The sequence below is a fragment of the Hippocampus zosterae genome, chromosome 14 (genome assembly GCF_025434085.1).
Source record: "Hippocampus zosterae strain Florida chromosome 14, ASM2543408v3, whole genome shotgun sequence".
Classification (NCBI taxonomy): domain Eukaryota; kingdom Metazoa; phylum Chordata; class Actinopteri; order Syngnathiformes; family Syngnathidae; genus Hippocampus; species Hippocampus zosterae.
The window spans coordinates 602,811-627,285 of record NC_067464.1 but is presented as its reverse complement, the minus strand read 5'-3'; the positions used below and the strand labels follow the sequence as shown (position 1 = coordinate 627,285).

The 24,475-nt window shown below is 51.2% G+C and overlaps 3 protein-coding genes across 12 annotated transcripts; 2 read left to right on the top strand and 1 right to left on the bottom strand.

Annotated features, from left to right (window-relative positions):
* Window positions 1-1,004: 1,004 nt before the first annotated feature.
* bag5 (BCL2 associated athanogene 5) lies at window positions 1,005-9,921 on the bottom strand. Of its 3 annotated transcripts, none has more exons than XM_052086148.1 (5): window positions 9,798-9,921; window positions 3,828-4,002; window positions 3,057-3,551; window positions 2,695-2,930; window positions 1,005-2,607 (listed from the first exon to the last, which is right to left on the bottom strand). In XM_052086148.1, exons 2-5 carry the CDS (start codon window positions 3,966-3,968, stop codon window positions 2,067-2,069), a joined length of 1,413 nt encoding a protein of 470 aa, XP_051942108.1. In that variant the 5' UTR covers window positions 3,969-4,002; window positions 9,798-9,921; the 3' UTR covers window positions 1,005-2,066. The 3 variants fall into 3 exon arrangements, with proteins under 3 accessions (XP_051942108.1, XP_051942107.1, XP_051942106.1); XM_052086147.1 differs by lacking the exon at window positions 9,798-9,921 and adding an exon at window positions 5,695-5,844; XM_052086146.1 differs by lacking the exon at window positions 9,798-9,921 and adding an exon at window positions 5,242-5,679.
* LOC127614770 (cytochrome c oxidase assembly factor 8) lies at window positions 6,405-8,784 on the top strand. Its single transcript, XM_052086162.1, has 5 exons — window positions 6,405-6,556; window positions 7,017-7,214; window positions 7,881-7,944; window positions 8,399-8,489; window positions 8,591-8,784. The coding sequence occupies exons 1-5, from the start codon at window positions 6,419-6,421 to the stop codon at window positions 8,700-8,702; spliced, it is 603 nt and encodes a 200-aa protein (XP_051942122.1). The 5' UTR covers window positions 6,405-6,418; the 3' UTR covers window positions 8,703-8,784.
* On the top strand, window positions 9,214-24,475 carry klc1a (kinesin light chain 1a). 8 transcript variants are annotated; one of them, XM_052086135.1, is made up of 16 exons: window positions 9,214-9,523; window positions 9,615-9,661; window positions 12,351-12,849; window positions 13,058-13,136; window positions 13,222-13,456; window positions 14,203-14,290; window positions 15,422-15,523; window positions 16,040-16,213; window positions 16,293-16,392; window positions 16,471-16,523; window positions 17,213-17,280; window positions 17,373-17,481; window positions 17,650-17,811; window positions 20,399-20,526; window positions 21,541-21,613; window positions 23,028-24,475. In XM_052086135.1, the coding sequence occupies exons 3-16, from the start codon at window positions 12,352-12,354 to the stop codon at window positions 23,091-23,093; spliced, it is 1,935 nt and encodes a 644-aa protein (XP_051942095.1). In that variant the 5' UTR covers window positions 9,214-9,523; window positions 9,615-9,661; window position 12,351; the 3' UTR covers window positions 23,094-24,475. The 8 variants fall into 8 exon arrangements, with proteins under 8 accessions (XP_051942095.1, XP_051942094.1, XP_051942096.1 ...); XM_052086134.1 differs by having other exon boundaries at window positions 9,611-9,661; XM_052086136.1 differs by lacking the exon at window positions 9,615-9,661.

Below are 24,475 nucleotides of genomic sequence, written 5' to 3'. Positions count from 1 at the left end.
TCGATCTTTGACTGAGCCCGATCTAGGTCCGCTGAATACTCGAGATCGAGCAGTCGGGAACGAATGAATGATTTGCCCAAACAGTCGTAGGCCAACGCGGTGGACGACATCAAGGAACGAGCTCAAGTCCACTGTCATTTAGCAGCGGACCTCACCGGCTGTCGTTTTGGGAGATGCAAAGGCGGCCAAGAGGAGTCCAGGTTAAAGTTGAGAGAGGAGAGATGTCCGTAAACCAAATAAACACGCAGGGATAGAAAAGCCAACGTTTTGGAATGCGCAGCGCAGCTGTGTTTTGGCACTGGGCAAGTTCACGCAAACGTCGCAACTTGCGAACATTGGAAAGGTTCTCTGGACAAGCGTAGGGTGAGAGAAAGCTTGAAATCCATTTTTTTAATTTTTTTTGCAGTTAAGCTTGGCTTTTCAGTGATTTAAAGCTTTTGGCGTCTTTACGGCAGCTTAGCGTAATCACCCGGGGAATGGGGGTGGGGGGGTATTATGTAAGACCACCAGCCCCCGCCCAACTAGGCCATCCATGTGACATAAGAGCTCATATACAAGCGCACGCGCGCGCTTCCTTTTTGTGGAATCGTGAGGCGAGAGTCGCCGATGTTACGTCATCGTCGGAGGCCGGCGCCGCCTGTGACGTCATCAGAAGGCCCTCCTCAGGCCTGGCCACTTGGCGACCCCTGGTGGCCGCACTTGCATATCAACGACTTGAGAGAAAACCCACAATACACATTTGAAAATACGTACATCAAAATAAAAGTACAGTATACCATAAAAAAAAACAACCTGGACGTCTTTCGCCTTTTTTTATGTAATATTGGCGACTGCGGAGTAGGCACATATATAGAAAAAGCAGCAAAGGACTTTGGGACTCCGTGGGGCTTGATGTGTTTGAATTGCGAGCGCCCCCTGGCGCACACGGCGTCAACTGTCAGCTAAAGTGGCCCACAAAATGCCAAATGCCAAAAATGAAAAGTCTTGAAATAAGCCCGAGCACCTTTTTCCACTGCTACATAAACGGACTTTTATTTTGGCAGCGAATCCAAACGCAAGCTTTCTTCGAAACAGCCTTTCCCTTTTTTTTTTTTAATTATACACGCCATGTCAAAAAACAAGCTGCGCGGTCCATCGTTAGCTTTGACAAAAAGTCGAGAAAATATAAAGCGGCACATTCATTTGAAATGAAAAGCACTTGCTTGTACAATTAAGAAACAACATCCGTGCTGCGTGTTAAGACAGACGAGGCCTGCCTGCCAGGTTTGGCTCTCGTATTTGACCGATGCGTGGAAGACGTTTGGTTGAAAGACGAATAGCAATAAGGCGGCGTTGACCTCTTTATTATTTCTTTGATCCGGCCAAACAAGATCAATCCACGAATGGCGTCCACACTTTTTGTTTTTCGTCCGCGCACACTTAAAGCTCCATTGTTGTTTTGTGCAATAAAAAGACTGGCCGAAAAATACATGCCGGTGCGACTCGCTTGTGCTCTTTGCGTGTGCGTGGGGGCACATCGGCTGAGATGGTCGGCGGGTTGAGAAGGAGTTGCGGTCTCGTCGCACGCGTCGGGTGCACACTCGCGTGGTGTAATGCGCAAGCAGGCGTGCGCCGGCCGATATGGTACACACGTCGTCTTGACGTGGCGGATCCGATCGGCTTTTGGAACCGGCTGGAGAAAGCGTGAACACGAAGGCACGGACATTGTACAAGTGTCTGTTTTGTTGAGGTCCGAGCACGTGAACTTGGACGCAGCCAAGTGCTTGCTGGCACTCGGGCCCCAATGACGGGAGCTGCCGTCGAAAGAAGTTCCGGCTCAGGGGGAAGCCCAGCTACCTCCATGCTAGCGCCGCGGAAGCAGGAGTTGAGAACATTCCGCGAGAGATTTCCCCGTTAAAAATGACAATCAAGTTGACAAGTTTGACGATACGGGATGGAGGAAATTTTGTGAGAAGTTTGGACGTACTCGCTCAGCGACACGCACAGTCACACACAACCACACAAAGGTCCATGTCGCCTTTTGCGAACGCGCGGCAGGGCGGAGTCGGCGGCGGCGGAGCGCGCGTTCAGTACTCCCACTCGTCCGTCGTCATGTCCAAATAGTTGAGAACGTTCTGCGCAAACTTGACGGCCTGCTTGCGGGCCACCTTGGCGCCGTCGTCGCCGCGCGGGTCCACGGCGTCCAGCGTCAGCAGCTGCTCGGTCAGCAGCTCCTCCAGGACCGCGTAGCTCTTGTCGGCCCGCTTGCCGTCGAAGCCCAGCGCCCGGGCCTGCAGCTCCGACAGGCTGGCCAGCACCGCCCACACCTGCCGGTGGGCGGGGGGCTCCTCGGGGCCGGGGCGGCGGCCCGCCAGCGCCTCGCGCAGGTCCAGGAAGGTGACCAGCGCCTGCACCTCCACCACGGCGCGGCGCCGGGCCTCGCGGATGCAGGGGTTCTTGGCCGTGTCCACCTGGTCCAGGCGGGTCAGCAGGCCCTGCAGTTCGGCCTTGGGCCGGAAGCCCGGCTCGCCCGGCGCGCGGTGCCGCAGCACCGCCTCGCGCAGGTGCCGCACGTGGCCGCGCGCCTCCTCGATCTGCTGGATGGACTCGTTCTGGGCCAGGTCGTACCTGCGCGTGGCCGCAAACGCAACCGTTAGCGGACTTGGACTGGTTGGCATTCGGGTGAGTGTCGGCTTCGCTTTGAATTGTGGTTACCTGCGCGTGTCCTCGCCCTCCCCCTCCAGGTCCAAATGTTTGAGGAGGCCGTTGATCTCCTCCACCACCTGCTTGCGGTAGTTCCTGACGGCGGCGTTGCCCGACACGTCCAGGGCGTCCAGCTCCACCTGCATCTCCATCAGCAGCCGCGACAGGTGAGCGCAGCTGTCCCGCCCGCTCAGGCCCATCAGCAGCGCCACCAGCTGGCTGCGCGCCACGCTCACCTTGGCCATCACCTAGGTACCCCCCCACCCAAAAAAAAAAATTCAAAAATGAGAGCGATGGCGAGATGTATTTGGACCTGCGAAACGCAAAATGGCCGACGTCGGGGGTGCCCGAGCGAAGTCCCCTGGAGAGCCCACCTGGTTGATGCAGTGCACGGCGGCGTGCGTCTCCCCCGAAAGCGGCAGCGAGAGCGTCTGCTGCGGCGTGCGTCCCTCCAGGACGTCCTGGACGGCGCAGAGGCGGGTGAGCGCCCGGTAGCGCGCCTTGCGCAGCGGTACCCGCCCCTCCGTCTTCACCTGGGTGAGGCGCAGCACCAGCCGGCGCAGGGCCTCCACCAGCTCGTCGTCGACGTCGGCGGCGCCGCCTTGGCGCTGCGGCGCCACCACGCGGGCCTCCACCAGCCGCCGCGCCTCCTGGCTCAGCTCCTCCATGGCCAGGCGGGACGGGTGGCGGGCGTTGTCCTCCAGGTAGCGCAGCAGGCCCTCCACCTCCTGCGCCGCCCGCTTGCGCGCCCCCTGCAGCTCGGCCCTGCCCTCCGTGTCCACGCGGTCCACCTCCAGCAGGAGGCGCGTCAGCTCGCGCTCCAGGCGCTTGTAGTCGCGGTCGTCGGGCAGGCCGCTGAAGATGCACACCTGCGTGACCGCGTCGACTCGATTTACACGTCCATTGAACGCAACAATCGTTACCGTAACTCGTTGACTCCCAAAGACGTTTCTAAACGTCTTTTCAGACTTGGTCCGGAATCGGTTGCTACTCAGTTAAGTGAGCCTTGAAAATGCAGGATGCCCTGGCATGGGCACCAAAGCTCGCGGGCTCACGCGGCCAGAAGAACATTCGTGCAGTTGTCGCGGCAGGATACGATCGCAGAACGCATACTTGTACGCGTGCTGGTCATTGCGCAACACTACCTGAGGGCCCAGCGCCGTCACCTCGCGGTGGACTTCGTAGAGCCGCATCATGGCCGGGTGCTGGGGCGCCTGCTCCGTTGCCATCGGCTGCTGCTGCTGCTGCTGCTCGTGCGGCGGCGGCGGAGACCCTGCGTGCTCCATCCTCTTGCCACCATCAAAGGGCTTCCCGAAGAGGCTGCCAAACAATTCCGGATTTGTCAACAACCACTCGAGTTTTCTGAGCCCGATGACCTCTTAATGTCAAAGACAGACCCTCTGGCATTTGTGGGTCACAATGGTTAGCGCGCACCCGCGCGCAACCAACGAAGCTAGGCTACATTTTCGTTTTCCCACCGCATGAATGGGACTCTGAAGCTTTTCTGCACTCTGCCTTTGTAATTGAATCACATCTCGTATTAAAACACCATTAGAACTGTTGCTTCCAGTTTTTTTATGCCTCGGATGACGACCGAATTTCGGTTCTCGAACAAACTGAGGGCACTTGAATAGAAAAGAACGTGCAGGGTCAGCTGGCAATAGCCAATCAGATCACGAGTCTGCGTACCAGGGCCAGCTAGAAGGGCTGACGTCGCCGCTGGACGTGCGCGTTCGGTGATTGGATGAGCGCCCGCTAGAGGGCGCTGTTGCTGCATTTTACTTGATGGTTTTAAGTGCTCCTGAAATGAAGTGTTGCTTGACGAGCCTATATTGTGTTCATGTATGTAACGTCACTGAAGGCCTACGGTTGAAATGCACGGCCCGCCACTGACAAAGACAGTAAAAGGCACCAAAAAAAAGGCAAAAGTAAAAATCAAATTCGAGTCAAGCCGAGTCAAAATCGTTCGCCTACCGAGATCATGTCCTGTTTAGGGAGTGTCGGCCTTACTCTTCCTTATTTTGGTGAACATATAGCAGTCATTTAATGTATAATTCACCATGTTCCAAAGAAAAGGGTTCTTGGGTTCTCCAGGGCTAAATACCACAACACCTTTAATAATGACCCCCTTAAGAGGTTTTATGGATCGGTAATCCCCTTAGAAAATGTTACATAAGAGGGTGACGGTCGGGTCATTTCCAGCACAACATTGGATCGCCCCCCTTTGCGCACACCACATCTTCCCAATGTGGCATTTGAGAGACCACCCATGGACCTCCTTCGTTGGATCCAGACAACGAGAGGAACGCCCGCAGGCTTTTGTCTGACATGCTAACAAGGCTAGCGGCAAAGAGGTCGCTTATTCCTCCCCGCATGCCGGCCGGCCATCATCGCCTTGCCCGCCTGCAGTAAATCTATTCCCGGATTGGCGCATTATGTCATCCCGGCAGAACAACAAAAAAAAAAAGGTGCACATGTGTCAACCTGCACTCACACACCTGCACATCTACCACACGCACGCACGCGCACACACGCACTGCCTGTCACGACAGCTCTCACCTCTTCAACACTCCGAACACGTTGGCGCACATGTTTTAACCCGAGTGGCTTCCCATCCGCTGATGTTGAATGAGGGAAAGCAGAACGAAAAGATGCAAAGGTGGATCAGGGTGGGGTGGGCTGGGGGGGATCCTTCGGAGGGAGCGACGCAGCAGATGTGCTCAGCAACAGCACCAGCACCGCGCAGCTGTGGCCCCGCCCACAAACGGACACCAGCTTGCCCTCAAACGTCACCGGTGGGCATCAAAAGCAAATTGCAGACAGGAATCCCCTTCCCAAAAATTAATTTTAACTCAATTTCCATAGCGTGTGTCCGTGCGAGGCTTGGCTATATTTTTTTCTCATTTTTTGTCGTACGATCACCTGACTGTGCCCCGCTCGGCTAGTGGAACTTCTGAACGCAACAAAAGATGTCGGCGGCGGGGGGAACCACATTGTTGACGTTCTTCTCACCTGCATAGCCATCGTACAGCCATGAGAAGTGCGGCGACAAAGAACGCAACTCCTTCCTCGGCTTCTTCTAGCACAGCTAACGAGCATTAGCTACGCCAATCTAGCTTCTTGCGTCACTTCGCCTTGGCCCCGCCCGCGGAGTTTTCTGTTCGTCCCTGGAATGTTGGGAGTTCGTCCCTGGAATGTTGGGAGTCTCCCCGATTTATTCCACTTATGAGACAATTTAGTCTAAACGCAGACGCGCGTCTGTTAGTTGCTCGTCTCCGAGACGGTTACAACGTTTGAATTTGGTGTCGACGTCGGCTTTGCGTGTAGGTTTTGTTTGGCCAACATGAAGCGACGTTTCATTTTTTTCACCATGACGCGCTGCAAAGGCTCGGGCCAAGAGAAAGGCGGTTTCGATGCTCGTGTCACCATCAGAACCATTGGGGGGGAAAAGTGTGATAAAAGCAATTAAAAACGACAATACTCGGACACAAATATAGGAACAACGCCCATGGGCGATTACGAAATACTGAAAATTCAGGACGAGAACAGTGGGTGCCACACGCCCGACTATCGACAGGGCGGAGTCGTTACACATTTGAAGCGCTCCTTCTGTTGATTATCACGTGCCCGGAAGTCAAATGTCTCCCGCAGAAGGACGCCGGTGGTGTAACGAGAGGATTTATAGACGCTCTTAAATTAATGCTCGCCGAGTAATTGTTTTCTTTTTTGGGTCACCATGTCTGTTCGAGTCGCCGTGGAGTGTTTGACGTGGCGCCGCTGGAGTTGTTTACGTGGACGTCAAAGTGTCATGGCGGCCGCCGGCAGGAGAGAATGCTGCAAGCTAGCACCAAAACAGCAAGATAAATTACCGAAGGTTTGTATTTTTTTAACCCTTTCGATGAACTCGTGAAGGTAGCATGGCAATAATGAAGTGCTGCCTCTACCAGGGAAAATGCAATTCATCCACCGGCTTAACCGATGGCCTGATGGCAACCCCCTTTGTAGTTTTCTCATCAAATCTTCGTATTGAATGTCTGTGTCACACACTACCCCCTGGTGGCCAAGGCATGCATACCAGAAGGAGCAGCACAATGACCTTGGATTTATCACGACATAAAAATTAGTTAGTCCTTCATATTCTATTTTAGTCACATTACTACTAGTGCAGTACCGAAGAGTGCTATTTAGTTAAAAAAAACATTTATGGTGGGCGTGGCAAGGTAGCGCCCATTGAGCACATTCAGATCTCTGTAAAATCTTCCATTTTGTTTGGTCGATTGAAATGTCAACTTCGGTTTGGTATTTTGAGTCTCTACGTGTCTCGTTGCGCTCAGAGGTCCAAGTTCCCACCGGCACCGAGCGCAACACACGACTGGATCGGCCCGCCCAACCCCCTCTCCAACATGCGACCCATCGTCTACCGTGTGCCCCCGAACGAGTCGGAGCTGGAGAGACGCCTAAGGAACATGCGGCAGGACACCGAGGACTGGAACCACCAATTCTGGAGCCAACAGAACCTCACCTTTGGCAAGGTGCTCTGAAATTCTTCACATGAACGAATCCCCTAAAATATGGCTTTCATTTGCTTAATAGCGTAATTGCTTAATAGCGTAATTGCTATTAAGCAAAAGCGTCATATTGGGGCGCTTTTGAAAAACACGGAATACATTTTTGCCAAGCTCATTGGTAATTTTTGTTGAATTGGGAACTGTAAGTTAAACCAAATTCAGACATTAATACTTTGACAGATGATCAACATGTTTGCAGCTTTTTTTTTTTTTTGCTGGATTTTGTGCACCAAACAAGTAACGTAATCAAAATCAATACGTTTGTGCATTTTCTGACCTGCCAATTAGAATTGTTGACCTGTTGTTTTGTTCAATAAGGCATTTATTTCATGAAGCGGCTTTTGTATTCATTTCGTCTCGTCACCAAACCAACATGAACTTCATCCATCTCCCAACCCCGCCTTCCATTTAGATGACACACGCACAGTAGAGGGCAGCAATGCCTGAAGAATTGCTGCTTGCAGCAGATTACAACAAAGCTCCATTTTGACTCGATCTATTTTGTTGATTGGCATAACTCGCTTGTTGTCTGTGCGGATTATTTTCTGGCAGCTTTAGTGAGCAAAAAAAAAAAAGCTAAACAACTAAACAAACCAAAAAAAACCCCACCTCTCTTTGTGTTTTGCGCAGGAAAAAGACGCCTTCATTGTGTCGCAGCTGAAAGCAAAAGGCTTGACTGAGCGAGACCAGCAAGGTTGTTCCAGTCTTCAGCCGACAATAACATTAAAAACAAACCCGCCAATCGATGACGTTCAAGTCCTCAACACAACGTTGTGGAGTGACCACGTCTGCCTGCTTGAACAGAAACGTTGACGCAACATTGCGGAGCGTCCGTTGTCGGAGCTTGTGATGTGATGTGAGCTTAGATTGATGTCAACAATGTTAGGTGGCGTAACAAAGTAGGCAAGTTGTTTGCCCCGAAAAAAAAATGGATGAGTTGTTTTTACTTCTATTTTGAAGTTTGGGGACAATACAAGGAACATTTACTTCTGTAATAGCAAACGCTCAAATATTTTGTTGATTTTTTTGTGCCACTCCAAATTTTATCAGTTTGTTGCCTTGATGTTTTTGGTCCGCCCAAAATGTATTTATTTTATTTCGTAGGCAATGCCATCACTTTGCCTTAAATTAAAGTCTAATGTTTACAGGCCGCCGCCGCACTCTGACCAGTGAGGAAATGTCCGTCTTCTACAAGGACTTCTTGGACAAAAACCGACAGCGCCATGTCAACTACAACAAGTCTGTTGTCTCACACACACGCACGCATGCAGGCACAGGCACGCACGCCCACACGAATGCAGTCATTGGAATCATGGCGACCGTTTTGCGTGTACTTGCAGGGAGTGGTACCGGCGCAACTTGTCAATCACCTTCCTCATGGCCCGCGTTGCATTGCACAACCTGTGGAAGAGGGTCGGCCGGACTAAATGCCGCAATACACCCGCAACTTGATCACAGACGCCTGTCAATCATCGGCTGGAAAGTCACTTATCAGGGACAAACGGTGTGCACTAACTGGGAATCACACTCGGCATACTGAAACGTGATTGCTTCCAAATAAAGCCAAGTCCAAAAAAACCAGTCAGGTGAATGTGTTTTAAATGATGACATATATAATCTGAACATTCATCATTTCCATGAAATGAATATTGGTAGTGATATCGGACCAGGGTTATTATAATAGAAGTTTTTCAACATACTTAGTTTTTATTTCGTTTTGAATTTTTTTTTTAAGTTTCAATGAGTTTTTAGAGCGGCTTTGATAGTTTTTATGACAGTATTAGTTAAATTCTTTTTGGTAAGTTTTTGTGTTGCGGCCCCCACCCCACAAAGGATAAAAGTCAAGCTCCGCCACTGCCGATGTCTACGGAAGCGCATTTTCGCTGTGCGGCGACAGCCAAGGAGCGAGCAAAACGCCCCCCCCCCCAACCCTCCACTTTTTTTTCATCTGTCCGCGTGACGTCATTGCCCGGGAGCCATGGGAGGAGGCGCCATTTCACGCCCCTAACCAGCCGCCAGCAACCGACCGGCAGGCAGTCACCTGGAAGGCGAACAGTCCGTCGCCTCGTCCGCAGTGGGCGTCCCATTACCCGGCCCCGTCGCATTTCTCTTGCCCGCTTCGAGTCATGGAAGTGCCGGGAGAGCAGGCCTCCCCCGTCACGAGCGGCTCCGTGTAAAGCCTGGAGTTTTGACAGCTAACGCTAGCTAGTATGTGAGCTAGCCTCTCCGACGTCTGTCGGCGAAACGGATCCCATCCCTGCCCCGGGGTTGAGGTGGGACACTTTTTGATTGTTTGTTTGTTCAATTGTGGTTGAGACCACCGACTCATCGCGCTTCCTTCCAATTATTTTGGTCGAAAGCAAGGCGAAGACACAATTTGACTGCGTTGGCGACGCCTGTCCAAGTGAACGGTAAGGCGCGCTCGGTCTAATTCCCGCAACAATGAGGTCACTGAACTCGTTGTGATGTTTGAATAATGTGTCACTTACGTGTATGAAATGTATTTTTTTCTGTAATATCAAAATCTCGTAAACGGACGGTGTTTACCTTTGATTCCGGGACTTGGTCGGGTGAAAGTGGGACGCCTGTGCGTGTGTGTGTGTTTCCTGTGAGTCACGATCTTGCTATTCAGGTGAACTGGTTCTTCAGGTTCCACACTGTGTGTGTGTGTGTGTGTGTGTGTGTGTGTGTGTGTGTGTGTGTGTGTGTGTGTGTGAGATGAGGCCAGAAATGGAGCCTCTCGGCACTCTGCGGCGTCGGGGCGCCGGGTTGCCAGTGATTGCCATTCCACGCGGGTGCGGGTTCCTGAAAGGTTCTTGTGTCAGGACACAGTGCACGCCAGTGTGGAATCCACAGCTGGGAGGATGGGGAATTGCGGGGGGGGGGGTCTACCACACGTGACACACCTCCCACTCGGATCATCTTGTCTGGTGGCCCATATTTTTACCCATCATCGTCCCGCTAGCTGCTAGTTGGGTCTCGTGTTTGCTAATTCCTAAACCGCCTGCAATCGGCGGACGCAAGCGTGGTTCTCGAAAACACTCTTTCCACACGTCCTGTTTTTCTTGTCAAATGTGGAAGTGAAAACTAAGGTTAGATTGTTTCAGAAGTACGGACTGTTCGGAACACGAGATTTCACGCTCCGGTTTTGAGATGAATGGGACATTATTTACTCATCTGGGGCAGTTGGTGGACTCAACCGCAGATGGCGTCGGGCATCGTATGAAGCCGGCGGGATTTTTTGGGAGAGCCTCACATTTAAACAGTCAAGAGAAACAATGGCTGCAGGTGTGTATTTGTTGTAATACTGCACGGATAGGGCTGCAAGTTTGAAACTAACCATGCTCATCGAGTCGTCTGTCAATTTTTGGAGGGGAATTGGTTTTAAAAAGCCCACAAATTCCCATCCCTCTCTTGAAAAAGAACATTCAAAATTGACCGTGCAGAAAATGCGCAGACAAAACGACGATTCCCTTGTTGGTTTGCTCCGTCACATATCAGAAAATGTTGGTCATTGTTTTCCAAAGTAAAAGCTGACATTTGGAAACGCTTTGTTGGTATTCAACTCCAAGATAATCATTTTGCTTGGACAACAGAAATCGGAGAAAAATGACTGCCGAGGGGCTGCAATTTCAACCCAATGATGTGCAGACGATTGTCACGTCAGAAGTTTGAAAATAAAAGCAGGCGGCACTATGGTACAGTGCAGCCACACCTTCTTGGGCCACGCCATGCGTTATTTAACACTTGCGCAAAGAGTCTGACTGCTAAGTCAGCCACCGTGGGGACAAAGAAAGTCCGTTGAACGCCATTCCACTGCCCCGCTCTTATTTTGAAGGCCAGTTACTTTTGGTTTCCATTCCAGCTATTCGTAAGCAGACATCAAAGACATTCTATCGCGTTTTTTGTTGTTGTTGCGTTGGTTGGCTTCAAGTCACCATCTAAATGGTTGACTTTTTTGGGGGGGGGGGGTGGGCTTAAATGCATTGAAGAACAAAAGCAAAAGTGTTGCATTCAAGCAGGAAACTGCGGCGAGACATTTTGAGTGAATCCCAGCTGTGATCATCAAGGAGATTCGGCCCACGCGAGCTGTCTAAGCCCCCCCCCCCCGACCGCACCCCACTCACAATTCCTCGGCCCTATGCCGATGGAACTGGAAATCCGCCCCTTTCCCGCGGCGCTCCACTTCAAAGCGGTTGTTTAGGTTTCAAAGCGGCGGCGTTCCCGCGTGATGCCCCCGCGGGGCTTTGATTTTGAACGGAAGACGACGCTAGAAGGCGTTTGCAGTCAGATGCTGCCCCGCCCGCAGCGCGGCCCGCGGCGTTTAAACTCCCTGCCTCAGAGACGTCATGTGTCACCGCCTGAAAATGGAGCCCCCCCCCTGGCCCCAAATATCCCGTTTCCCCTTCATATTAATCGCGCTCGCCCCCATCCGACGAATCGGCGCCTGTCTTTTGACGTTTGATGTCTGGTTGAAGCCGCTTTTAACTGATTGCGTAGGGTCCTGGGGGGGTCCGTCTGCTTTCATGTGGCGCTTGCTTTTGTCTCGTCACGTTCGCCATCCGTGAGGCGTCGTTCGGAAATGAGCTCCCGGCTTTCCGATCATTTAACTCATTCACTCCCAAAGACGTATTTAAACGTCTTTTCAGACTCGGTCCAGAATTGGCTGCTACCGAATGAGTTTCAAACATCAATTCAAGTTTGAAATGGATGAGCGAGCCACAAGTTTGCGATCGCCCCCCCGTGTCTCGGCACCAAGCCACCGACGTTCGGAAGAAGCATTTCTTTGCGACGTGAACGCGAAAGGATCCAATCCCCTTTCCGTGCGACCTCCGCCGTACGCGAGGCTCCCCGCGGTTGGCAGAAAGTTTGCTCTTTGATCTCGATTTTCAAACGCGGCGCTTGCTCACTCACCTGGTCGGTCTTTCGCCCTCATCCGGCGGAGCAGGTGGAAAAAGTCAACATGGGCGGCTGGTGCTTTTTTTCCCAATCGGGCCAATGGCGGTCGCTCGCCGCCGTCATCGCCGTCTGATGTCCCTTGAGGTGTCGCGGTGACATCGGCGCTCGCATCGCGCCCTCTTCTCTGATTGTCGGCGACAGGATGCGTGAGGACATGTCGGCCGTGGTGCGCGCCAAGGCGGAGGAGGAGCCCGGCGAGAAGCTGTCCCAGGATGAGATCATCTCGCGCACCAAGCAGGTGATCCAGGGCCTGGACGCCCTGAAGCAGGAGCACCACGCCATCCTGGACGGCCTGCTGGCCACGCTGCGCTGCCTCAAGCGGGATGAGGAAGGCGCGCCGGTGGAGGAGAAGTCGCACGTGATCCGCAAGTCGCTGGAGATGCTGGAGCTGGGGCTGGGCGAGGCCCAGGTGATGATGGCGCTCTCCGCCCACCTGAGCTCGGTGGAGTCGGAGAAGCAGAAGCTGCGGGCTCAGGTGCGGCGCCTGTGCCAGGAGAACCAGTGGCTGCGCGACGAACTGGCCGGCACCCAGCACAAGCTGCAGAAGAGCGAGCAGAGCGTGGCGCAGCTGGAGGAGGAGAAGAAGCACCTGGAGTTCATGAACCAGCTCAAGAAGTACGACCAGGACCTGTCCCCTTCCGTGAGTCCTTGCTCCTTTTTGTCCCGTTGTTTTGTTTTGTTCCCATTGGGCCACCGAAAACCGTCTCGGCCTCCGAGCGTAATTACGCCGCAGCGGTGACATCATGAAACGTTCCAAAACGCTTCTTCATCACGCCACGACGTACACGCGGAGGTTTCGAAGAACGGCCCACGTCATTCACTCACCGCACGTATACTTTCCCCTTTAGGAGGAGAAGGACGGCGAGTCGAGCAAGGAGACTCTGGATGATCTCTTCCCGGATGATCATGACGACCAGGCGCAAGGCAGTAAGTCGCCATTCCTGATTACTTTTGGCCCCGCCCCATTTGTACAAAGCAAAAATTTGGGCTTTTTTTTGCTTGGCTTTTGCAGTCCAGCCGGCCCACGGCAGCGCGGCGGCCGCGGCGGCCGCCGCCCAGCAAGGCGGCTACGAGATCCCGGCCCGCCTGCGCACGCTCCACAACCTGGTGATCCAGTACGCCTCGCAGGGCCGCTACGAGGTGGCCGTGCCGCTCTGCAAGCAGGCCTTGGAGGACCTGGAGAAGACGTCGGGACACGACCACCCGGACGTGGCCACCATGCTCAACATCCTGGCCCTCGTCTACAGGTTTGCAAAATGGGCTCGTCGGGGCGCCCCTGAAATGGCGCGGGGTGGGGGGATGTTTTCCTGCCACGCCGGGGCCACGTTTGACATCTGTTCAAGAAAATAGTCCCTTTTATTTTGGGTACAAACAAAACAATTATTGAACAAAAGTGTCTCGGTTGTCTTAATTCTACATTGATCGTTTATTCTAATTTATTTACATCAAATTGAATGTTTGACGTATGAGTAACATGTTTTTTTTTTTTTTAATAAATCAATGAAGCAATTAGTTAAAGAGGGAAATACACGATTCAGGGCTGGGATGACCTTTAACCACCTTTAATGACCTTTGGCCACATTTGACCAAAAAAAAAAATTAGAATTCAAATTCATTCTCATAAATTTTATTTGTATGAATGCATTTTAAGGAGCCAATTTTTTTGGAAAGGGCGGGTCCAAAAAAAGTCAAAACAGAACTCCAAGCTCTCCCGACCGGTTGCTAGACGACCCTAAGCGAGCTCCTGGAAGCCGGCGAGCACCACTGACCATTTCCAGTCCGGCGTCAGTGTCCCGACTGTCTGCCGCAAACAAAAGAATGACCCGGAGCTGCTGGAGAACGCTTTTATTTTCGTCCTCTCCGTCGAATAGTTTGTCCGGCTGGCGGTGAAGTGTGGGAACTGTGGGGAACCCCCCCCCCCCCCCCGTCGACGGGCGGCGGCGCAAGTTGTCACCGGGCTTGACGGCCGTGGTCTCGTTTGTGCGCCTTGCAGAGATCAGAACAAGTACAAGGAGGCCGCCAACCTGCTGAACGACGCGCTGGCCATCAGGGAGAAGACGCTGGGCCGGGACCACCCCGCTGTGAGTTGGCGGCCGAACACCCGCGTTTCGTCACTTGGCCGTTTGGGTTGCAGGCTGCCTCAATTGGCCTTGTTTGCTCGCCCTATCACCAGCCTGACCTTACTTTTATTTATTTTTTCTTTTTGAAGTCTGTACACAGTAGACGCGCTTGCTAGCTCACATCGGGATCGATAAACATTGATTTTAGCCGGCTCACCCGTATGACGGTTTTTCTTTTGGGTGGGATTCATTCTTCCTCCAAGCTGCTTTTTTAGCCTTTTGCCGTGCGTTCTTGAACACCCCGACGCGCGCGCACGGCATCTCCATCACAAAAAAACCCGAACTGACTGTGTTAACCCCATCAGGTGTGGACCTTCTGCGATGTCCATTTTGTGAGGTCAGCCCGTCACCGTTCGCCCTTTTCCCCAAAGTGATTCCACAAATTGATTTCTTCATCAAATCAGCATTGCCCCCACCCATCACTCTTTTCCCCAAATACATTTCAGAATCAATCTCTTCACTTGTATCAGTCCAATCCTTCTATTACACAAATTACACAGCTGCCCCCCCCCCCCCACCATTGAAAATCGCATGCTTTGGTCAAAATTGCCCAGGGGGGGATGAAGAAATGGAGCGCATATGCACACGCTAGCTCTTGTGTTGTCATCTGAAATGAGATGAGCTCACTTTGACGGGCTTCGCCGGTGAGTGAGCTTTTGTTACCGCGGCGACCGAGGGCGGCGGGGGCGGGGCATCGGGACGAGGCGAGCCGCTTCTAGCCCAGAGTGCGCATCGGGGATGCGTTTTCACTTGCCTTCTACACTCCACTCGAAACCGCTTTCACCCATGGAGGCGGCACTTCATACGCAACATGACGCCTCGGTGACCCCCGCACGACACTGTACGCGCCGCTCGAAAACATTTTCACTCCGAAAGGCGGCACTTCATACACTGCGCTTGATCCGCGGCATTTTGCTCGCTCGCAGATGAAAAACATTTTGTACTCATGACGACCTCACGACTCAACGCGAAGGGGATCCGCCCACAATGCCGCGCCGGGCTGACTTCGCTTGATGGAGCCAAGGTGATTTGAAGCCGGCGTTTGTTCCAAAAGTTCACAAAGATTTGCCTCGCCCCCCCCCTCCCCGCCAGGTCGCCGCCACGCTCAACAACCTGGCGGTGCTGTACGGCAAGAGGGGCAAGTACAAAGAGGCGGAACCGCTGTGCAAGCGTGCCCTGGAGATAAGAGAGAAGGTGAGGCGGGTGCGCCCGCGTTTTCATTCCCCTTTTTTGTTCTCTTTCGAGCTGTTCCTAATATTCGAATGACCTTCCGTACTGCGGTGACGTGCGGCCACAATAATGCAGCTGCATGTCAATATATTGCGATCAATGTATTGATTGGATTTCCGTGACCAAATCGTCTGTCCCCTTTGAAATGAATTCAAATGCAATTAATCTGTTCCGGCCTCCCACAAAGAACGACAAAAAAATGAAAAATCGCACGATATAATATTCTTTATATCAGTGTTGTAGTCAAAGGTACGGCCCGCGGGCCGCATTCGGCCCGCAAGGAGGTTCAATCGGGCCCGCAGGATAATTTAAAAGTGAAAAAAAATGCATAAAAGACAAATTATTATATATATTATATTTTTAATAAGGTGCAATTCATTGAGTATCCGCCTTTACTCCCGGCGATCCGACCGGCAGCCGCTTCTGCCTCCGCTGTGTCGACGTTTGCTCACAAGTGTGTTTTTTGCGGTCGCGACGCAGGTGCTGGGCAAGGAGCACCCGGACGTGGCCAAGCAGCTCAACAACCTGGCGCTGCTGTGCCAGAACCAAGGCAAGTACGAGGAGGTGGAGTACTACTACATGCGGGCGCTGGAGATCTACCAGACCAAACTGGGACCCGATGACCCCAACGTGGCCAAAACCAAAAACAACCTGGTGAGGAGCACAGGAGGGGCGGGGGAGGGGGGGGCGCCATGTCCACGCCATGACGCTGTGGTAACTTTCCCCCCGCCAGGCCTCCTGTTACCTCAAACAGGGCAAATTCAAGGAGGCCGAGACGCTCTACAAAGAAATCCTCACACGGGCCCACGAGAGGGAGTTTGGCTCTGTAGACGGTAGGGGGTGCACGTGCCTTGAGCGCACGCACGCACGCATTTGTGTCCCCAAATGATGTTTTCCCGTTTACACTGCAGGCGAGAACAAACCCATTTGGATGCACGCCGAGGAGCGGGAGGAACAAAGCAAGGTGAGGGAGGACATTGTTCCCAGCTTTGGTTTCACTATTTTCACTGGTGGAAGCGACACCTCATTAGTCCCGCCCCCACATTATTGAGACATCACGTCTCAACCGGTGCCTCGAATGCAGTTTTTATTACCATGACGGCCAGCAAAACAGACGGCATGTATTCTTTATCCTCTGCCAAGAGTGGATTCCTGTAAAAAAAGAAATCCAAGCTGATCGCAGCGACAGCGTAGCGATAACACGGCATGCGATCTGACCGCCCCCCACGTCATCGCAACGCCGCCTTTCCAGCTCGACTCGGTTAAGCCGCGTCGCTGTCGAAGTTGCCGCGGTCGCCGTGGTTACCCGCGTTGTCACGCGTCGACTCCGGCAGCTAAGTCGTATCGAAAAGCTGCAGTAAGGAGGCAGCGCCTGGAGTTAGCGGATTAGTCGACGCGGACATGAAGGCCGAAAGCGAGGTTATTATCACACGGGCTGCCGTAATCCCGCCGCTGCCGCCGCCGCTTAACGTCCAATTTTGTCGGCGGTTCAGTTCCATCTTTAGCTCCTTCTCAATTCTCAGCCAAGTTACACGCAATTTTTTTTTTTTTCAGAAAATGAAATGACTCGGTGGTTCAAACAAAGTCAAAGGATTTCAATCGGACAACCCGGGTCCGGCTGACCGCTTTGCTTGGCTGTTGTCGTTTCCTCAGGGCAAGCAAAAGGACGGCTCGCCTTTCGGAGAGTACGGCGGCTGGTACAAAGCTTGCAAAGTGGACAGGTGCGCCGTCAAGAGCAAGCCAATCGCGCGCGTCCAGAAGTGCGAGTGCCGAGGTGTCGGCTTTGAGCAAAAGTCGCGTGTTGTCTGCGCAGCCCCACCGTCACCACCACCCTGAAGAACCTGGGCGCGCTCTACAAGCGGCAGGGCAAGTTCGAGGCGGCCGAGACGCTGGAGGAGGCCGCCGTGCGTTCCAGGAAGCAGGTGCCGAGCGCCAGAAAATGACTTCATTCACAGCACAATTATTCAAGTGGTCAAATCGCCAATTAAAAAAAGCCAATTAAAAAATTGGTGCGCGCGGCGCCAATTTCGGATGACTTTGAGTTGTCGCCCTTTGACTAACACGTGACAAACATGTGTTTTGCCACGCAGGGTCTGGACACGGCGCACAAGCAGCGCGTGGCCGACGTGCTGTGCGAGCCCGAGGCCCGCGAGAAGCAGCGCAGCCGCGAGAGCTTGAACTCGGACACGGTCAAGTACGAGAGCGGGCCCGACGGCGGCGAGGAAGTGAGTATGAGCGTGGAGTGGAATGGGGTAAGTGCAGTACGCAGCCCTCGCCGTTACTCCCGACACTCGCCGTTGCTACTTGATGCTCGCGTTTGTCAGGATGTCGTCCGGGGGACCGGCGGTACCTTGACTCGCCCCGATTCGTCGAGTTTGCCGCGTTCGGACCATTGCCGCTTGGGTTTAACCACGCAGTTTGAGTTGCTTTCGTAACTCGTGAACAAAAATCAATGGGGAAGGCGGATTGGAGGAAACAGGAAGTCAAGGTACCGCCGTAGTTCTGTCGAGCAGTACGTTGGTGTTCGGGCTAGCGCGCGCTCCACCTTGGCACTCATTATTTTCCGGTTTGACTCGCTAATGCAAAAAGTCCCACGATGCATTTCGAGAGGCCCAAATTTAGAATTCTGAAATGGTCTACTTATTCAATTGCATATGATAAGAACACAAACGGCAGCAATGTACGTTGATAATCAATTTATTTTATATAAAAAAATGCTGCAAACATTGAAATAATTCAGGAGCACAAGATGATTTGAGGCGTATCGAAAGTGCGCCCGCCCGCCTGAACTGACCTGGACCGCTCGATGGAACCTCGTAGATGCTCCTTGTGCTTCTTAGCAACGTGTTAGCATGTGAACTCCCCGTACTGTAATTTTTTGTAGCCTCCTTCAGCACATGATGTCATTCGTTCACTTTTGACCGTCTTCTCTGTCTCAAACGGCCACTAACTCCTGAAAAGAAAAAAAAAAAAGGTGCCTGCTTTTCCTGTCACCCCTCCTCCCGCTGCTCCACTAACGCCCTGGAGAGCCGCCACTGACTTTGCATAGCAACAGTTGTCCCAGCAACCCTCCCCCACCCCCTCCTGACAACCAATCAGCATCTTTGTCCGTGTCAGTCATGTTAGTCAACAAACGGGGGTCGGGAGGGGGGGGTGTCTTTCAAAGTCTCTTGGTCTCGGCCATGTCAACACGGGCTCTGTACTGTACTCCCACTTGATGTTTGATCCGTGCGTGCGTCCCTCTGGCTTTGCTTGACGCGTTAGCGGCCGGAAAGCGCAGACCTTGTTGGACTGGCTGGCCGGCTGCTGCAAATCTTTTCATGTTCAACGCTCCTGTTTGGTCATCGTAAGCGGCTAAAAAATGTAATGGAGTAGTGCCGCCGCTGGCAGAAAGCGCAATTGACAAAGGCAACACAACAGGAGCGCCAAACATCATCCGACAAAGCAAAGAGCCGCTTGAACAAAAAGTTGATGTCGCCACCTAACCTCTCTTCTTGGCCTCTGCCTGTCTGTCCTCTTCCTCCTCTTCCTCGTCCTCCTCTTCCTCTTCGCCGCCGCTTGGAGCAGCGGGCCTAACCACCTGCGGATGCCTTGAAACGCTTTCAAAACGCTCGTCTTCTGCGATGGACGCCTCGAGCTTTGCGGCGACGCCTCGCGCTCTTTCCCGCCCGTCTCATGACTTCTTCTTCTTCTTCGTGGTGGTCTTCTGCCGGGGGGGAAGGCCGTTCCCTCGTGTTATATCGGCGGAGGCCGCGGCCATCAAACCTGTGACCGTGTTGTTGTTGTTCTTTGACGTCCGCTTCCGCCCTCTTTTGTGTCGAACCCCCCCCCCCCTCCCCTACCCCCCACCCACCCCACTGATGGCATTATAGTCACGTACGTGCCCTAAATAGGGGCTGACGGTGCTTTCAATGGGGAATATGGCTCGTTAGCCGACAAGGGTCAAAGGTCACCCAAAACAGACCGCTCGCCGGTCACGTTTACTTGAGGAAGCAGCATGTGGTTCATCCTCAACGGGTCGCATGCATCCATGAGCGACCGTTAGCGCTCGCAATCACGCCGAGGGACAATTTAGAGTCAACAATTCGGCCACCGTGGAGTGGCGAGTCCAATTTGAGTCATTGGAAAAATCCAATCAAATCACTCCGAGTCGATAAAATGAGGCTCCAAAATTCTTCACGCTTTCAGCGGCATGTCCAAGGTCTGGAGAACCAAATGGTGTGGGCGTTTCGGCCACGTCTCGGTTTTGCACTTCTCTCATCGTCACTTCCCGCATGTCCAGAGCGCTGTAAAAAGAATTAAAAAAAAAAAAAACAAATCCATAAGCTATCATGCGTGTAAATCGCGTTTTGCCCGTGCCGCCGCATTGCGACATCATCCTGCTGACGTTTTGCATGCCAGACATTCCCGGTGACATTCCTGACTTTGTTGGGATTTTTGGAGGAAGTCGCCTTCCGATGATTAGGGAACCGATTCCACAGTTGCCCTCGTGCGTCGTCGTCGTCGTCGTTGTTGTTGTTCCTCTGCTCTTATTAATCTTCTCCCGCTTGTGCTCGCCCGCTCTTGCGTATGTGTGCTTCTTTCTTCGCCTCCAATAAAACTTGAACTCATCACTGACATCAACTCGGGTGTGTGACGCTTTCTTCTTCCTCTTCTTCTTCACTCATCACTTTAACATGATTTTTTTTTTTTAATTGCCTTTCAAGCCCTTCAAAGTCCAAAAGAGACACCGTGTCAGATATTTAATCATGGCTTTGATTTGAGGTTAACCGAAAAGGGATATTTGGGGGGAGGCTGATTCACATTGCGAGGTTTGTCTTCCCTCCTCCCCCCCATCAGGACGGCTCCGGCGCGCTGAAGCGCAGCGGCTCCTTCAGCAAACTGCGAGCGTCGCTCCGCCGCAGCAGCGAGAAGTTGGTGCGCAAGCTCAAAGGCGGCGGCGGCAGCGGCGAGCCCAAAAACCCCGGGTAACTATCCCCTAAAATGTCGCTCATCTGCTCTCTGAAAACGGGAGGGACTGACTCGCCGGACCTCCAGGCCTGCCGGGGGCGCCCACCGCACTAACCCAAAGCTAAAAGAGTTGTTGAACAGGAAGTCACGCTTAGAAAAGCAAACGGGACGAGTATGCGGCCGCTGTCGCGTGCCAATCTGCACAAGATTTGCTTTTAGGGTTTTCTTTTGGTTTGGGTTTTATTTTTTTTGTATTTTTTTCTGTCCACTAATATGAATTGCGTCTGGTGGCTTGCTGTGGGCTTTTCGTTTGATGAAGGAAATACGCTGTGGTTGCTGCATGGCTCCTTTTGTTCTTTTCATCATATGTATACACACACACACACGCACATTTGTGTATGTATATATATATATATATATATATATATATATATATATAAAATTCTTTTTAAAAATTCTTATTTAAGAATAAACGGCACTTGAATGTGGACCCGCATGTACTCTCTGGCCTGGTTTCACTTCCTGCATCCTGTCTTGGTGGAAAGTTGATGACATGATGATGATGGTGTCACTCCCGGAGTCGGACCCCCCCCCCCCCCCCCCCCAGTTAATATCTGACTTTATGGCGACTTTTCATTTGAAATGTCAACTTGTGAAATGAAAGCTTATTCCGACTTTTGAGTTTCGTTTTTTTTCTCGCTCACGACTTCATGCCTTTGGCATTTAAAATGTCAGCTTTTTATTTTCCATGTCAAATGAAAGCCTTTCCTGGAACCATTCTAAAATTATTCTCGTAAAATGATGACTTTTTGGCGGGTGGGGAGGGGGGGCTACAGCCTTTTTCATCATCATCATCATCATCATCGTCATCCCTCTCGATGCAACACAGCACCTGAATGTTGTTGTTGACGTAGTGCGCGTGTCTCTCATTGCCCCGACACTAACCCGGTGTGCCCCCCCCCCCCCCACCACCACCACCACCACCCTCCCCCCGAACCGCATGACGCCACCCCGGCCGGGTGGGAGCGCAGCTTGAAACGAGCCAGCTCACTCGGTGTTCTGAACGTGAGCCGGGAGGCAGCGCCAAGTGAGAATGATGACCAAGTAAGCACGACATTTGCTGAGAAATTTGTCGTAAAAAGTCGTCGCTGTAAAACGTCTCCGTGTCATTCTGTTGCTTTTCATGGAGAGTTCCTTTCCTTTTTTTTTTTTTGCACAAATGCAACTTTTTGCCATGGAAAATCGACTTTTTTCTTCATCTCAACTCTGAATCGATCTTTTTTTCATAAAGTTATGAGTTCATGTACATTCCTGACGGAAATGCGCCTTCTTTTTGAAATGTAAAACGACAACAAGTTGGAAGTGTGAACTGCTTTGGTGCGATCCTGACGAAGGACAGTTTTGTTCCTCAGCGTGCTTGATTTTAGCATGTTGCCATTCAACTAATGCGGGATAAGAGGTGATTTTTTTGAATGAGCTCAGAATTATTTCTGTCCACAACTTCGAAAAAATATATATAAATATTTGTTGGTTGATTGTAAGATGTGCTCTGTGTTTGTTTTTTTAAGCACAAACCTAACATGAAAAGTGTCTTTTGACAGGCTGTCAAATGGTATAGTGCGCTATGATCAAGCTAATGTTAGCATCTGGACAGCGACATATTTGTCAAACATTTCTCTGTGACATCACTGATGTGTTTTGCTGTAAATCCTAAACGTTTTTTGTGGGGTGGGGGCGGGGGTTAATTACAGGTTGTCAACAGTTTTTAAAAGGTGTGCTTTGATTAAGCTAACATTAGCAACTAGCGACGATTGTGGACATTTGGTATCAAATGAGTGACGGAGAACGAGAGTGGGCGAACTCTTGTTATCATTTTGCCCGAAGACTGAATTTAATATTTTGGGACAAACTTGGGGGATTTGAATGTTGGACCTCGGATTTTTGAAATGAATTTGGACTTGGATTCAATTTCTTGCACTTGAAGCCACAACTGAGATGCTACTGCGGCATCCCACACGCACACATTGCAATGTTTTTGTGGGGGAATTTGGAAAGCCGTTTCCTCTACGACAGATGAACTCACGTATACTCGCAATTCGACACCTGCTGGGGTTTTTTTTCCTCTGTATATCTATTGTTTTTACATTTTGTTTTCGAGGGAGAGCACCCCCGTTTTTCCACACAAAACGCAGATTGGAGATCTTTCTGCATTTTGGGAGAATTTTGGGAGGTTTCCAAAAATCAAATTAAAAACGGGAGCACCGTTTGCCCACCCTGGCTCTCGGCGATTTAAATCTTCCTCAATTTCCGTTGTTGTTTGTCGGCTTTTGACTGACAGTCGACATGATTTTGATTTTGGACTTGGCAAACTCTTGCTTTGCCTTCCCCGCCTATCACCGATTCACTGCCGGCACAGTTGCAACGGATCTTTGACGTCCGTAGCCGTCGACGGCAGCGAATGAGGTCAAGGACGTTCGCATCCGTTGGTAGTAATTGCTGTGTTTTTCGTGCCATTCAGGAACCAAATCATCGTTTGAGGAAGAGTCGTGACCTGAGCGCCAGCCACGCCGACCTGGCGCGTTGAGGCCCGCTACCACGGCACGTCGTCACGCGCTGCTTAACGACTAGTAAATATGACATTTTACACTTTGGGTCCAAAGTTTGCTGGTGGGCGCAACGTGGCTGCTGAAATAGACCCTGAGGTCTATTTCCATGTCACTCTTTACTGTCACACTCGATAGCGTACCAGACTAGCGCCACGATAAAAAAACAAATTGGTAGGACATTTTTTTGCAAATGACGATAGTTGGCCTGCAGCCACATGAAGACGACGGGCATGCTCCCCGTCATCCTCTCACGCACTGACTTGTTACTTTCCAGGAGAAAGGTGATTTCAAAGAAATACTTAACCGGGAACAAAAAAAAATGAAAGTTACACGTCTCGTCGTTCAACAGGCGGCACCAAAAAAAATCCAATTACAGCAAAAAGTTTTAGAAGTGAACATTTCACTTCCAAAAAAGCACATGTATCCTCATGAGGAAAAAGAAGTTTTGAAAAATGTAAAAAATACTTCCGAATGTTACCAAATTACACCAAAAAAAAGAAATGGAGACTCATCCCAATAAAGTTTAGAGATTACAAGAAAAAAAGTTGCAATTTTGTGAAAAATATTCCAAGAACAAGATGGAATGTTTGAAGAAAAAAAGGTGTACTCTCGGCAAAAAAAACAGTTGAAAAAAATGAAAATACGAGGTCGTCATTTTAGAGAAATAGGCGAAGGAAAAAAGTCATCAATCGCCGATGTATAAATTTTGGCAATGCCTGACATCAAACTTTTCTATGTGGAATTTTACCAAAAAAATTACATTTTATAATTTTCTTTCATTTTCATTTTGCAAATGTAATTGCCGTGTGAGTATGAGCAGCAACAACAACAACAAAAAAGTCGAGCAACTGAACTTGAACTTATGGTCTTTGGCGTACAAATCTTCCACTTGGACTGGCTCACGTAACGTGACACTTGTTTTGCAGGAATCCTTTTTTTTCGTTCATTGTTCCTGATGATTTTGCTACTTTTGCAGGGCTGTGCAATAATTTTGCTTGTTTGTCTGATGTTCATGTGCCCGAATGTGGCTGATGGCTGCCATCTTCATTTCCCCTCAACGATATATTCGAAAGACGCACCATTTGTGAAGTTCAAGCGACTGTTGATCGGTCTTTTTGTTTTGTGACGGAGAGGAATTGGGGGGTCGATGCACTGACAAATAACCAATAGCAGCAGCAGGCGCACTGCGATGATGTCATGAATGTATAGTCACAGGAATTCCATACATGGACATGTTTGAAAAAGCCCTCACACGCAAAACTACACATTGCGAGCGGCATCGAGTTTGTGCGAAATGTGAGTAGCATGATTATGTAGTCATGTTGTTGATGAATAAAAACGCGGTGTGCTTTGTTGTCCA

Bases quoted from the DNA above. Each gene is read 5' to 3' on its own strand.
- klc1a (XM_052086136.1), top strand. From the start codon at position 12,352: ATGCGTGAGGACATGTCGGCCGTGGTGCGCGCCAAGGCGGAGGAGGAG. The intron at 16,393-16,470 runs GTAGGGGGTGCA...TTTACACTGCAG, and splicing joins GGAGTTTGGCTCTGTAGACG to GCGAGAACAAACCCATTTGG. The intron at 16,524-17,212 runs GTGAGGGAGGAC...TCGTTTCCTCAG, and splicing joins AGCGGGAGGAACAAAGCAAG to GGCAAGCAAAAGGACGGCTC.
- bag5 (XM_052086146.1), bottom strand. From the start codon at position 5,273: ATGTGCGCCAACGTGTTCGGAGTGTTGAAGAG. The intron at 4,003-5,241 runs GTGAGAGCTGTC...ATTGTTTGGCAG, and splicing joins GTGTTCGGAGTGTTGAAGAG to CCTCTTCGGGAAGCCCTTTG. The intron at 3,552-3,827 runs GTAGTGTTGCGC...GCGGTCACGCAG, and splicing joins TGACGGCGCTGGGCCCTCAG to GTGTGCATCTTCAGCGGCCT.
- LOC127614770 (XM_052086162.1), top strand. From the start codon at position 6,419: ATGTCTGTTCGAGTCGCCGTGGAGTGTTTGACGTGGCGCCGCTGGAGT. The intron at 7,215-7,880 runs GTGCTCTGAAAT...TGTTTTGCGCAG, and splicing joins AGAACCTCACCTTTGGCAAG to GAAAAAGACGCCTTCATTGT. The intron at 8,490-8,590 runs GTCTGTTGTCTC...GTGTACTTGCAG, and splicing joins CGCCATGTCAACTACAACAA to GGAGTGGTACCGGCGCAACT.